General features: G+C 37.4%; 7 protein-coding genes across 7 annotated transcripts; 5 read left to right on the top strand and 2 right to left on the bottom strand.

The window, feature by feature from the left end:
* Positions 1-1152: 1152 nt before the first annotated feature.
* C9374_012243 (uncharacterized protein) lies at positions 1153-1613 on the top strand (the record flags this gene model as incomplete). The annotated part of the gene is made up of 3 exons (XM_044687988.1): positions 1153-1167; positions 1278-1475; positions 1530-1613. 3 exons carry the CDS (start codon positions 1153-1155, stop codon positions 1611-1613), a joined length of 297 nt encoding a protein of 98 aa, XP_044542551.1.
* Positions 1614-1778: 165 nt separating this feature from the next.
* C9374_012244 (uncharacterized protein) lies at positions 1779-3746 on the bottom strand (the record flags this gene model as incomplete). The annotated part of the gene is made up of 1 exon (XM_044687989.1): positions 1779-3746. One exon carries the CDS (start codon positions 3744-3746, stop codon positions 1779-1781), a length of 1968 nt encoding a protein of 655 aa, XP_044542552.1.
* A 141-nt stretch (positions 3747-3887) lies between these two features.
* On the top strand, positions 3888-5769 carry C9374_012245 (uncharacterized protein; the record flags this gene model as incomplete). Its single annotated transcript, XM_044687990.1, has 3 exons — positions 3888-4027; positions 4227-4911; positions 5146-5769. 3 exons carry the CDS (start codon positions 3888-3890, stop codon positions 5767-5769), a joined length of 1449 nt encoding a protein of 482 aa, XP_044542553.1.
* Positions 5770-7424: 1655 nt separating this feature from the next.
* C9374_012246 (uncharacterized protein) lies at positions 7425-9431 on the top strand (the record flags this gene model as incomplete). Its single annotated transcript, XM_044687991.1, has 1 exon — positions 7425-9431. The coding sequence occupies one exon, from the start codon at positions 7425-7427 to the stop codon at positions 9429-9431; it is 2007 nt and encodes a 668-aa protein (XP_044542554.1).
* A 142-nt stretch (positions 9432-9573) lies between these two features.
* C9374_012247 (uncharacterized protein) lies at positions 9574-11388 on the top strand (the record flags this gene model as incomplete). Its single annotated transcript, XM_044687992.1, has 3 exons — positions 9574-9751; positions 9989-11216; positions 11289-11388. 3 exons carry the CDS (start codon positions 9574-9576, stop codon positions 11386-11388), a joined length of 1506 nt encoding a protein of 501 aa, XP_044542555.1.
* Positions 11389-11622: 234 nt separating this feature from the next.
* C9374_012248 (uncharacterized protein) lies at positions 11623-13289 on the top strand (the record flags this gene model as incomplete). Its single annotated transcript, XM_044687994.1, has 2 exons — positions 11623-12170; positions 12266-13289. 2 exons carry the CDS (start codon positions 11623-11625, stop codon positions 13287-13289), a joined length of 1572 nt encoding a protein of 523 aa, XP_044542556.1.
* Positions 13290-13382: 93 nt separating this feature from the next.
* On the bottom strand, positions 13383-14687 carry C9374_012249 (uncharacterized protein; the record flags this gene model as incomplete). Its single annotated transcript, XM_044687995.1, has 1 exon — positions 13383-14687. The coding sequence occupies one exon, from the start codon at positions 14685-14687 to the stop codon at positions 13383-13385; it is 1305 nt and encodes a 434-aa protein (XP_044542557.1).
* Positions 14688-14832: the final 145 nt, after the last annotated feature.

Genomic DNA, 14832 nt, shown 5'->3' on the forward strand with positions numbered 1-14832 from the left:
TTAAGAAAAATTAACACAGATGTTTAGTTTGTAAGTAGGTCACTATTTATTTCTGTTCACCCTCTCCAGAGTGTGAGTATTTGATATTTTGCAAGACTCAATTCATTTAACTTGGTACAGGATGTATGTATATTGGTTCGCTAGCATTGATTTTAGTAACTAGTTTTGAGACAACAGGAGGTTAGTTTTATTTGATGATCATCATCCCTTGAACTGTCACAATTAGCCTGTAAGTGAAATTTTCATTATTACACGAGATTTCATCACAGAGTTATGCATAGAATGTATGTACAATCTCTGACACTTAGTATTACAAATTACTAATTCGTATTTTAACAGGTGGTATGTATGGCCAGATTTCAAAATGTATCACTTTCATCAGATTGTAAGTATGTTGTAGAGCAAAAATTTCATACAATCTACGTTCTGTCATAAGGGAGTAAGTGATCCTGATGGATGTAGTTTATTCATTGAATGCAATGGATAGGGAGTACGTATCTATAGTTTTCTTATGAAAAAGAACAATCACCACGTTCAGTGGGTATGTTCATTGAAAACATTCGAGGTGAAATCATCATTTTCAAAACCAGCATGTAGGTTTTTTGATTATTATTTAGAAAAAGTACAATCGTGTGAGCAGCCTGTAAGTGGATTTTCAATGATTCATGAGCGTCATCTAAGGATCTTAAAAGGGAGTACGTAATTTCTAATTGTGAAGGTCACCACCCTCACAACACGCTTGTCAGAACGATTATGTGAGTATGATTAAGCGATAGAATTTGTTAAAAACTCGAACAAACGCATTTATAAGGATGTAAGTCTTGGAAGAGACCTTTGTTGAACTCTATTATATTTTAGTATGGAGTAAGTAAGGGTTATATTTCTTAGACTCACCACTGTCAACCAGGTCGTAAGTACCAAGATGTAAAGAATCAAGCACTCTACAGTATGCTCTAAGAATGTAAGTTCCCATCTCAATCATGATGACAGTTGAATTCTGCTTCAAAGACTGTAAGTGGATACAATATTCAACTCCCATTGTTCCATTTTCGATACGTAGATTGTAAGTACCATCTCATTATTGTATACTTGTGATACAAACAATATTTCAAGGTGGTAGGTGTTGTGTGATATTTTGTCATTGTTCTTGACATGGCGGTACAGGTAGTAGGTTTTCTGAGCGTTGTGCTATAATTTTATGAACTTTGGTGGAATTCTGTAGTATGTAAGTGTTCTTCAATAATCTGACATGTAAATGACATTTTCCACTGTTGAAGACTCCATTGTATGCAGCATGTAATTTTGGATTGTACGAAGTGGTAAAGCTTTTAATTGAGAAAGGAGCGCATGTCAACCACATCAACCACGGTTATGGTGAAGATTGGGGTCCTCTTCATGTTGCTATTTACCACAAACACAAGGACGTGATTGCTTTGTTGGTGCAAAATAATGCTGATCTTAATTACAAGGAAAAGGTAAGAGTTGGAAATGAGAGAGATTGAACATGTTCTTTTATTCACATACTGCAGTACGGAAGAACACCATTGGATCTTGCCAAGCAAGTGAATGCTTCAGAAGAAATCATTCAGTGGCTTAACGGATCAACTCAGTAAAAAATTTTCCACATTTGAGGTTTTCAAAGTAAATTCTTGTTATCCAATGATTGTCACTTCTTTGTGTTTGAATTTCACGAATTGATGACTTGAAATCAATATTGCACAAAGAGTGCGTGAGTGGTAGAAATGTGCTGACAAAGTGACACTTTTAGAATTGTGTTATTACAGCCACCTGTCAAACTCATCCAAAGTACTACTCTTTTTGTTAAAAATCCACTTATGAACCGTGTTCAACATTGGAAGTGGTTTAGAAATTGTGAAATGAGAGGGAATGTCACATCCAAAATACTCTGCCTCTAAGCGCGCTTGTTTCCACTGTTCAAAACGTGAGAGAGCATTATCAATATGACTCTGTAAAAAATTAGTGCAAAACACTCCATGCTTGACACATTCATTGATAAAATTTTCATCTTGTAATAAAATTGTATCTATGTAATCAACATTTTCTCTATTTGAAATGAGGGCAGTCAACGCAACGTCCTTATCGTTTCTGTACAGAGCACGAGGAAAATGCTTATTTTTGAAAATATCCCCTCTCACTTTTAACCATTCCATTATAAATTCCTTGTCTCGAAAGATCGATTTAAATTCATGATTCAACATTAAAGTGTCCAACGCACGGTTTTTGACATCTTGTTTCAAAATATTCAACAGGAAATGCTTGTTTTCCATCAAAAACTCGATAGAAGCAAATTCAATACTTTGTGGCTCTTGTAGAAATGCCTTTTCAATAATTTGTTCATCTGCTTTCAAATTGTCAGAAGCATATTCCAAAAGAAAACCATTTTCCGATATCACATCCATCATGTAACTCTTACACGAAAGAACATTCTGTGAAGCAAATCGAATACACTCCAAATCATAATCCAAAGCTAAATCCACAATTTTAGTATCATCTCTCAACTCCTCAGATGCAAATTTAAGAGCATTTCCATTTTGAGAAATAGCATCCATGACCACCTCTCGATTCGATTTCAATTCATTTGACATGAATTCCAAACAAAGTCCATTTTTTCTCACGATTTCTAAAGCCAACGAAGGATCTTGTCGAAATCGTGCATTGGCAAATACAAGTCCTCGTGGAAGGGATTGCAACACGTGAGGAAGTGAATCTTTCAATCGATCAGAAGCAAATTGTAAACATGAACCACATCCACGTTTGAGTGCTTCCATCACCCAATGAGTGTCATCTTTCAAATTGGAAGAGGCAAATTCGAGAGCCAGCGATTCACCATTTGAAATTAATTTTTTAACCATTCCATCCCTCATGTCTGGATCTGATTTGAGTTTGGATGGAACAATTTTCCAAATTGAAACTCCTTGATTCAAGTCAATGGCTTTCAAGAAAAAATTCTTATCATGTTGTAACTCGTGTGGAATAAAATGTGGATCAATGGGTCGACAAATCCAATGAGGAAATTTCATTTCTTGAAGTGAAATATTGGCTCGAGAAGCAATCTCAATAAAATTCTCTACCACCGCACGATCATTGAGAAATTCAATTGGAATCATGGCACTGCTTGATGGTGTGGATGTTGGTAATTTTCGAATGTGTTCCTCTCGTCGTGAAAACCATTTTACAAATCCACGAATTTGATTTTGAAATTTGAGATTGAGTTTTTTGTCTAGTTGTGAAAGAGGATGGAGTGAAGGATTAATTTTGTCAAAATCGTGTAAAATTAATTGAACTGGAATTCGATGACTCGTGTCTATGGTCGTGTTGTTTGGTGTCATGTTGGATGGATAACACAAGTTGGTGCGATTTGAAAAGTTGGTTAGAGAGCTTGCTTGATTATGAATGACATGTGTATTCGTTAGCGTTGGATTTGTATATGAAATGCCACTTGTCATTTGGGGTCTATCAAATAAATTCATACGAAGAATGGGATTTATAATCTTTTCTCCCTCTCTCAATAATTCTTCCAATGACTCCACTCGGAATTCATAATTCAAAGATTGAAACGGAATGACTTGTCCGGATCGGAACGGATGAATTTGTTCCTGTTCTTGATGTCTCAAACGTTGCTCAATTTCAAAAGCAAAATCACTGATAGGAGGGTTAACATAGGTGCCACTGGTGTTGTGGTTGTGGTTGTGAGAAGAAAGTGGCGTCGAATGAAATCGATGCATTTTTTAAGTGATTTTAATTTTTTCTTTTAACAAATTGAATTTCATTGGCGGGAAAATATTATGTTACAAAAAAGATGATCTGGTGTACTATGATTAAACAAAGTTGTTCTTCTTATGTTTAAACCAACAGACACTCTCTGGATGTTCAGAAAAATTCCCAGAGATCGATCCATTCAATTTTTCCTTTTTTTTTCTTTGAGAGCCCAAGCAAGCTTAAATCGGAAGAGGAAAGTTAAAAATAAAAATATCAAACAAAAAAATAGTGTACAACAGGAAGTGCTGTAGGTTTTCTTAGTTGTTGTTGTTGATGAAGATGAATATTTGGGGACATCATGATCCGAATAACACAATGATGATTACAACCTTGTTGTATATTGTACAATGTTGAACATGATATATTTGAATTACTCGTATCTTGCGGATCCATGAATTCATGTTTGCTTCTCTCAATCATGTATATTTAATCAATGAATCAAATAGATTTATACACAATATGGACGAATTAGGACTCGGAAAGAAGAAGCAATCACCAGGTGGTGCTGATCAAATGGAAGTTGATGAAGGAGGTGTTCAAGCACAAACCACCGAACAACAAGATGAATTGAGCGTGCTTCTTAAACCTCTTCAAGCTCTTTCGGAACAAGATCTCTATAAAAAGCTTAAACACATTGAGAGTGAGCTTGAATTTCATGATATCCAAGAAGAATATGTCAAGTATGAACAAAAGAACTTGAAAAGAGAATTATTAAGAGCCAAAGAAGAGGTGAAACGTATCAAGTCGGTACCTCTCGTCATTGGACAATTCTTGGAAATGATTGATCAAAATACTGGTATTATTTCTTCAACAACTGGTTCATCGAGTCATGTTCGAATCTTGAGTACAATTGATCGAGAATTATTGAAGCCCAATGCTTCAGTTGCTCTTCATAGACACTCGAGTGCTTTGGTCGAGGTGTTACCTCCTGAAGCTGACAGTAGTATTCAATTGGTTGGAGCAAATGAACGACCTGATGTTTCCTATGCTGATATTGGAGGATTGGATATTCAAAAACAAGAAATTAGAGAGGCTGTTGAGCTTCCACTGACACACTTTGGTTTATATGAACAAATTGGTATTGATCCACCAAGAGGTGTTTTGTTGTATGGACCTCCTGGTACAGGAAAGGTAAGTGAGAGTATATATTCAACATATGATTTTCAAATGACATTGAACCATTTCAACTGCACACGACAATTTTCCATTAATTGATTTTGTTCCTTACCTTATTGGAAACTTGTGCATCAATGCATATTTTTGTACCTTATTGCATGAATTGTCACCAACACCACTGCTTTTGGGATGCCTTTAATCTCTCCTCATGCTTTGACACTATCTTCACTTGCCAACCCTAACATGTAGACCATGTTGGCCAAAGCAGTCGCCCATCACACTACAGCTGCTTTCATTAGAGTCGTTGGTTCAGAATTTGTACAAAAGTATCTCGGTGAAGGTCCAAGAATGGTCCGTGACGTGTTCAGATTGGCTCGTGAAAATGCACCTGCCATTGTCTTTATTGACGAAGTCGATTCAATTGCCACCAAACGTTTTGATGCTCAAACAGGAGCCGATCGTGAGGTGCAACGTATTTTACTTGAATTATTGACTCAAATGGATGGTTTCGAGCAAACCACAAATGTTAAGGTGATCATGGCAACGAACAGATGGGATACATTGGATCCTGCTTTGCTTCGTCCAGGTCGTTTGGACAGAAAGATTGAATTCCCACTGCCAGACCGTCGACAAAAACGTTTGGTGTTCCAAGTTTGTACCAGTAAGATGAATTTAGCCGAAGATGTTGATTTGGAAGATTACGTGTCTCGCCCTGATAAGATTTCATGTGCTGAAATTTCTGCAATTTGTCAAGAGGCTGGTATGCAAGCGGTTCGTAAAAACAGATATGTGGTCACGGCCAAAGATTTTGAAAAGGGCTACAAGACCCACGTAAGAAAGACTGATGGTGATCACGAGTACTTGTTACGTTAAGCTGTTTCTTGGACTGCATTGTTGTGCTTGATAAATTAAATTTCTTCTGAAAGACTAAGTTATTACCTGCACGATAATAATTTGCAAAAACATTTCAATCTTGCTCAATGAAATCACGCTAGATCCAATGGCCATTCGTTCCCTAAATCTGTGAAAAGGCATTCTCTTCCTTTCGAGAGGAGACTACAGATATATCGTCGTCAGTGAAATGAAGTTGAGAATCAAAGTGGAACAAAGTTCAAACGTTTCGTCTCTTAAAAGAAAACGTCTTCCGATTTGAAACCTGGCTCCCTGTCACTTGTCTTGATGCTTACTGACCTTTTTGCGCCTGTTTTTTCCATCTGATATCTCCACTATCTTCGCAGGATCCCTATCAAACAAGTTGTCAAATCGTTCATGGTTCTCTTTACAAAAGAAAAGCATACACGTGTGCACATCTTCGTCACCGTTACACGCTAGCTGTTTCATTCAACACGAGATCTCTGGGCGTGACATTTGGCAGCTTTAATTTCCTTCATCTTTCACAATTGCATTCAATCTTGTAACAATTGATCAGACCTTTTTTCTCACACACAACAGTTTCCTTTTCCGACTTGCAAGTCCACATCAAAACGCGAAAGCCCATTCAATTCTCTTGCCCACGAAAAAAACCATCACACGAAAACCCATTCAAAATCAGTTCAACCATCACATCAACTTTAAGATTCTGTTGACCTTTCCCTCTAGTGTCATCATCTCTCGACTTTGTTTTTACTCCGACCTCACGTGGATTGAAAATTTTTCATCTTTTCAAACAACAACAAGGAGCTTCGAAGTGAAATTTGAGATAGATCTACCACGTGCGTTTCTTGTTATCTATTCAAAATCCAAATTCAACATTTGGTTTGAACGCCTTGAAAGGAAACCTCTTCCAACGGTTCAAAAACAACACATCACCATCTGCACGCTCTATTACTAGTTGTAGAGTGTGCTGCTTGGTCATCAACAGCGAGAATTGTGGTGTGGCCATCATCCTTGAATCAATATACCAAAACGATTCAATCTTTCCAAATAGAACCAACGATCCTTCTGTTGTGATTGTTGTTGCTGCAATTAATCATTGGATAGAAATTGTCGTTAACTCTTCACTAATAATTGATCCAAATTTTCCAAATTCACATCTGTGGCATTCTGTTGCATTCGATTGAATTGGAAATCCAACAAATTTGGAAACAACAACAAGACACTTTAAAAAATTGGCATAGTTGTGAGATTTCAGAAGAATCAACAACAACAATAATAACGCCGGCATCATTCCTCCACTCATTGGTGTTTGCACGACGAACGTTCAACAACCAATTGATTTCATAAGGCGCAAACAACACGATCGTTTGGTGTGAAATTCACAAAAAGAGTGACTCTCGAGTGGTTGAGTGGAATTAATATTTTAGAACAACAACAACAACAACAACAAGGAAGAAACCATTCTTCTTCTTGCTGCCGCTCCGCACGACAATTGTGCCATTTTCTGATTCTTGTTCTTTGACTTTACACACATGTGACTCGCCGCGTTGGTTTTGCTAAATTCAAAATTTAAACATTCACTTTTACATTCACACACAGACGTGGCTAATTAACAAAATCATTCAACAACAACAATAATAACAACAACAAGTATGAATCCTTCGAGTCCTTGGAATCAAAACTTGGAAGGATTGATAAAACAAGAACAAGTTTCATCTTCGATAGGTAAACAACATCATCGAGGGAGTAGTGGAATGGAAGGAAAATCTGTTTCGTGTTCTCCTTCGACGACTTCGACCTTGCTCTCTGAAATGATGACGTCGTCGACGAGCTCGGCTTCGAAATTTTCACACTTTACAACAACTCAATTGAGCAATGAAATGTTAAATTCAATTCGGAATGATATTCACATGACGAAGCCATCATCTTCGATCGGAGGAGCAACGATGAATCCTAGTAGTAATACTTTATTGCCGAATATGAATTTGGCAGGAATTGCAACCACTTCGAGTGCTCTTTCATCACAATCTCCACAGCAACTGTCAGTAATCATTCCATCAGCCTCTCCCCTTTCTACCTATGCCAGCACTTCCATTCATCATCCACTAGAGAATTTAAACCAAACCAACACTCCCTCTCCTCTCACTCCTTCCTCAACGACCAGTGCAACCACAACCACTTGCACACCATCCACAACTTTTCTCAAATTAAATGTCGAAGAACTACTTGTTGATTTACATCAAGAACAACAACAACAACAACACCACCACCACCATAATACTCATTCAATATTGAATCCTTCTCCTCCTCAACAAACACCATTTACGAAATTAGTGCAATTTCAAGTGTCTCAGCAACAACAAATCTTGAATAATCCTTCTCGTTCAGCTTCAACTCTGCTGTCCAATACTTCTTCTTCTACTACTGCAACTACCACTGGTCCAACATCAACGCAGATCATTCCATCCTCTTCCGCCACTTCCACCACTCCATTGATGTCTTCATCGAGTCGAAGTTTCGATTCCGTGATGCAGCAACAACATTTGGAAAGTCAAAATTCAGCTTCCGTCTTGTTGCAACAACGGAATTCTTCATTGACGAATACGAATTTGATGAATCAAGTGATGAATGCTTCTTCGAATGTGGTCAATAGTTCTTCATCGACCATGGCGGCGACGAGCACGACAACGACAGGTTCACAAGTATTGTTGCCCAAGCAATTTACTATATTTGGGAATCAGAATTCTGATGCATCATCGCTCATGATGTCAAATATCCTTTCGAGTCATTTACCAAATACTATGGATGACCAAAGTAGGAAATCATCCACTGCTACAACATCATTCTTACCATCTTTGACAAGTGGCAGCAATCGGATGCCTTCCTTAACCACATCATCAACAACAACAACTTCGAGTAATACTCCAAATGCATTTACAACGTTTCAAGTCGCAACAAACCATGACACAAGCAATATTGTTCAATTATCAAGTACGTTGGGAGAACCCGTTACAGAATTGACCATGACGTTTCAAGATTCTCAACCATTGACTACAAGTTCGAATGCTCCCATGACGACAACAAGCATGCGAAAGAAAAAAAGTGGAATGACAAGTGACACCTCTTCGATAGGAGAAGCATCGCCGACCTTGTCACAACAAACATCGAAAAAGAGAAATATTCATCCAACCTCAATGAAAATGGAAGGAGTAGGAACAGCACCTTCAAGAAAGAAGAATAAGGGAGGCCCCATGCAAACATGTCCTCCCTTAAAAATAATTCCATCCTCGTTGACAAGTGTCACTTTTCATAACACCTCTCAATCGAGCTCTTCTTCGATGACTCCTACAGTCACGACTCCTACCAACTATTCCATCATGAGCTCTGCTGGCAGTCATTCTAGTAGTAGTGGTGGAAATATTCAATTCGTCACGAATGAATTTCAAGAATTCAAGTCAGGACAACACGAAACGCAAAAACGACAACGAAAAGAACGAATTTACAAATTCTATTCGACTGTGCCTTCTAATTTTTCCACACAGCCATCGTCCTCTTCGACAGGAACGAATTTGAATGAAAATTCCTCAACAACAACTTCTCAACAAATGTATCATGAAGAACGATCTCCGAGTTTTTCATCGTCCTCTCCAAGAATGTAAATAAAATATTTACAACAACTAAGGGTGTGTGAATTTGGATTTTTTTTTGTACGTTCCTTACGAAACAACAATTTGAACCATCAAATTCAATTCCACCAACTCTTCAAACTTAGTCTCATGAGAATTTATAGTTTACAAAAAAATGAGTCAACAACAACAACTTTTTGAAAATCAAATTGTGATCATTACGGGAGCAGCAAGAGGATTGGGACGTTCTCATGCATTGGCTTTTGCGGGTTGCGGAGCGTATGTGGTAGTTCAGGATATTGATGAAAAGGCATCCCGAGAAACGGTTGAATATTTGAACAAACAATTTCCGAGTAGGTGTTTTGTACAACTCGATCATGGATAGTTAATACAAGTAATTATTATTGTTGGATGTCATGACTGTATGGATGCTTTTGAAATTTATTTTAATTTTCATCAATGATTGCAAAATGAATATTTTAAATAATATTGGTTTAATCATCACGGCTTTGATCAATGTACAATTTGGTCATTTTCATGGATAATCAATGAACGAAAAATTTTGGTTGACTACGTACAACACGGTAAAGTTAAAACTGGTGTTAGAGCAATCGCCTCGAATCATTCCATTACCAATCCTGAAGGTCCATCCCAAATTATTGAACAAGCTTTGAAATCCTTTCCTCCTCAAGCTAAAATCACAGTTCTTGTGAATAATGCAGGAATTTTGAGAGATAAATCCTTCTCGAACATGACCGAAGAGCAATGGTCACAAGTCTATTCCGTTCACTTGTATGGAGTTTTCTTAATGACACGTCAGGTTTGGAACATTTTCAAGAAACAACAATATGGTCGAGTGATTTTCACAACTTCAGCTGCTGGTTTGTATGGAAATTTTGGACAAGCCAATTACAGTGCCTGTAAAGAAGCTTTGTGTGGATTGGCAAGAACGTTGGCATTAGAAAGTGAGAGAATGGGAAATGTTTGTGTGAATTGTGTGAGTCCATTGGCTGGTACACAAATTTTGCAACAATCGAATATGGAGAAGGAAATGTTAGACTCATTGAAAGTGGAGATGGTTTCTCCTTTAGTTGTTTTCCTATCTTCTTCGAAATGTAAGGAAAATGGACAAATCTATGAAGCAGGAGGAGGAGTCATTACCAAAGTGAGATATGAACGTGGAGTTCCATTCTATTGTGACACAATTCAAAATGCACTTAGTGTGGAGGTGATTGAAAAAAATTGGGAAAAGATTAATCAATTTTTCACCATCTCTCCTGACGCAAATGTAGATCCAGAAAATAATGGATTTGAAAGAAATCCAAAGAGTGCTGCTGAGAGTTTCCAAAACATTATCAAACATGCAACCAAGTTGCATCAAAAGAGTGCTACTTCTACCAGCAGCGATTCTAGAGAGAGTGTTACACGAGATGTCACTACTACCTCTACTCAACAATCATCATCTACAACAACAGCAGAACCCAAAATTGTTGCTGGACTTAAACGAGCAGTTTCTCCCAATGAGGTTCATGTGGATGGATACAAGTGCTCTGAATTATTCGGAAGAATGGTCATACTTTTCAAGGAACATACTGACCTAGTTGGAAAATTCAAAGTAACCTATGTATTTGATTTAATTAATGACCAAAACAAGAATATTAAGAAACAATGGACTCTCAATATCAAAAATAAGGACGATTGTGGAGTTTATTTGGGAGCTCCAGTCACCACAGAAGGAGACAAAGTTGTCGATTGTGTCATGACCATGACCGATTCGAATTGTTACAAGGTCATGACAGGTCAAATTTCACCACAAAGGTAAGTGTTAAAGTGCATGTCTTTAATGGAAATACGTTGAACTCGATGATTTTTAAACAAAATATTTAACAGTGCGTACATGAGAGGAATGGTCAAAGTTAAAGGAAGTATTGGACTAGCTCTCAAATTAACAGGATTGCAAAAATTATTGACTCCTCAACCTTCATTGTAAATTTTTCACACTACAATAATTTCAAGATTAGTTTTCAAATAATTGCAAACAAAGACCACAATGTTGTTCGCGTATCACGTTTCTTGTGATGCACTCGTATTTGGAAACTAACTGCGCGTCCCAAAAAGTAAAAATATCTCCCAGTACATGTTCGAAAACAACAGTTTTGCCTTTCCATTCCAACAAGGAGATAGAAAACAGATGCGTCCAACGTCAACTTCCAACACACAAAAAATGTCGCTCACTTCAACAACACGTGATATTTCATCAACAACAACCACCACAACCTCCAATTCTCAACATTCTCTGTTACTCCAATTCATCTCTTCTTCTCTTCCTAGCATTGTAACCACAGCGGTCAATGACAACAACAAACTCAATGTCAACGGTTATGCCAACATTACTCTCAAAGATGTTCAACCGTTATGGGTCAGTTATTCAACACTCGCCAACAGTTCCTTCTTTCTCGTGTGTTACATGATTTACTTTTTCATTGTCGGCATTTTTCTAAAACGAGTTTCAATGAAAAAGAAATTGAAAAGAAATCATAAAATCTTGTTAACATTGACTGTCATTTTTGTGGGTATTCAAGCATGGACGCAATTGTTGAGAATTGTCAATGATTCGTTGGGGATTATTGGGAGGAATGTGTTGGAACAGGGACAATTGGTGGAATGGCCGTTATTTGTGGCAATGAATGCGGTGGGAGGAATTACAACGATTTTTACATTTTCGAATTTAATTTCGTTGTTTGTGATTTTGTTTGTGGTTCAGAATATTTTGTAAGTGAAATATTTTTCGATGTTTTGTAATTTTTACAATTTTTTTTTAACATTTGTTATTTTCTTTTATTTACATTGTCAATTTATTGAACTAGTTGGGAAACTGCAAAATTAGTGCGGGCCATTTCGGAAAAATCATTCAACGTGATTCGAGTGGTCATGCTTGTGGTGAATGTAATTTTTATTTTACTGACTTTTTCCTTAGTTCTACTCGTTGGAGTGTGTTTTTCCCTTTTTGGATTAGGAATACTCTCGAAGAATGTAGCCACCGCGGTTTTCGTGTGTGTTTTTATCTTGGTTGTGCTGATGCTCTTTTTCGATTCCTTTATGGTTTTGACATCTGGCATTTTAGTCATCAAAACCATCAAAGACACTACTGCAAACACTGTGAAAGCCATCACTCTTCGACCTCTCGAAAAACAGAGCTCTCGATCCTCCTTCGATTTACAATCTTTTGAACGTCGAGTTCAAAGTCCTTTCAAAATCACATTCGGTCTTCTCATAGGCATGTTGACCTGCATGTTCATGGAAGTCATTGCTGGAGGCATTGCTAGTGCCGTTGCAGAAATTGAAACTCTTCGATTAGTGTGGTACATTTTCAATTGCTTGGGAGTTTTATTATTTGCAGTCATTGTTTTGTTTTTATTCTTTCCATTATTCTTTGGAAATGAAAATGCATTTGCAGAAATTGAGAAACGATCCAGAATGAATTCAACTCAAAGACAGCAACCACAAAATTCTCAGAATGGCGCGAATGATGGTGTAAATTCTTCGAAAAATTTATCATGTGAAATTTACATTGAGAATGGCATACAAGTTCCAAGTTCCTTTTCACATGTGAAAATTCCTTCTTCCTCGAACGAGAGTACTCCAACACAACGATATGAAAAAGCCTTACTCTCTCCTCAGAATCCTCAATCGTTAACAGTCACAGCAAGATTAATGACTGATCCTCCAGTGAGTCCATTATACAGTCCAAGTACTGCTTCGATCATCACAGAGGAGAATGAAAAAAAAGCACAACATGAGAACCATGTCATGGATGAGGAAATTAAGGATGGATATGAAGAAGAACATTCGAATTCTACTTCGAACTCAAGTCAAACCAATGAGCCATAAGAAGTGCTGAAAAGACGACTATTTACAAACTTTATCACTCACCAGCTCTGAAAATCACAACCTTTGAGTTCCATAATAAGAGAAACCAACTCATTAATTTTGGAAGTTTTTCTTTTCTAAAGCGTTCATGGTGCTTTGATGTCGAGAGCAAGTTTCATTCCATTTGGTCAACAGTTTCGATTTCTTCTTTTCATGCTTTTTGACAAGTTTTTTCAATTCCTGGTTATGTTGGATGGTCAACAATTGCTGATTCAATTCCGCAATGGTTTGTACTCGCGTAGTGAATGATTTTGTGACCTCAACGAACTTATTATTGAGTTTAACATACGCGTCCTCAATACGTTTCAATCGGTTTTGGGTATCAGATTTGTAAAATGGAACACCTAACTGTTCACCGATACTATTCAGTTTCTGCTTTGCGCTTTCATAACATTGTTGGTATGATTGAGATATCTCTTTCTCTAGCAAGGTTAACATGGTCATTAACATCTCACAACTTGGTTCGTTCGTGTTTGTTGTTTGCACTAAACCACGGAACTGATCAAGACTTTGCTCAAAGCTTTTCAACAATGAATGTTCTTCTGGAAATAACCATCCAGCCATCTCAGTCTTAAACTTGGACAACGATGCCAATATTTGTGCGCATTCCTTCAATTTCAATTGATTGCCTTCTTGACCCATACGCTCTCGAACTTGTTCAGCGGAGGTGCTTTGCTCAATGTCAACACCTGAAGAAGAATGACCGATCGATTCAATCTCCAGATTTTTGATTTTTTCCAAAGGTTCAATTTTGATAAATTGTCCAATACTAATCCAATTCGTGCGAATGTCTTGTCCTATTTGGTATTCGATGCGCAATCGACATCGCTCTGGTTGTACAATCTTACCATGAAATGTACGTCCTTGAATATCTTGAAAAGTATAGTTCGCAAGTTTCCATTCTGAGCTCTTTGACTTTTTCAAAATACTTTTGAGGGGAATGAATTCTCTGATTTCGGGGGTCACTTTCATTGTTTGTACTTGGCCACAATCATCTAGAACCTCGATAGTTGAATTATCTTTTGCCGTGTTCAACAACAATCCATAACTATTGGAATAAAAATGAGATCTTATTCTGTGTCCTTTTTTGAACTGGTCAACTTCGGAATTAATAGAGTAGACAGAAAAAATCTGGGTTAGGGTACAAGAAGAGACTTTTCCAATTGCTTTTCTTCGGCTCAGTTTGAACTCCATATCATTCCCTTCCCTTTCCACCCAGAAATATGTTTCATAAATAGTGCCATTATCAACCCAATCCACAGCAAATGCTCTTCCATCGTTAGTATCAAGTGTGGTTTGGTGTTTAAAAAGGTGTTCATACTTTGCCAGGCTTTCAAGCAACTTGTCGTCACTGGACATGGTTTTGTGATTTTTTGTGTCTTTGCGTTTGTGTCGTTCAGGAGTGTCCAGTTTTATGATACCGAAGAACAGACCATTTTTGGACTTTGTGATTTCAAATCTGCCGTCTCTCTACCGTAGGTATTTGGACTTGTTTAAGATATCA

This window comes from Naegleria lovaniensis (genome assembly GCF_003324165.1).
Source record: "Naegleria lovaniensis strain ATCC 30569 chromosome Unknown tig056, whole genome shotgun sequence".
NCBI lineage: Eukaryota > Heterolobosea > Eutetramitea > Acrasida > Naegleriidae > Naegleria > Naegleria lovaniensis.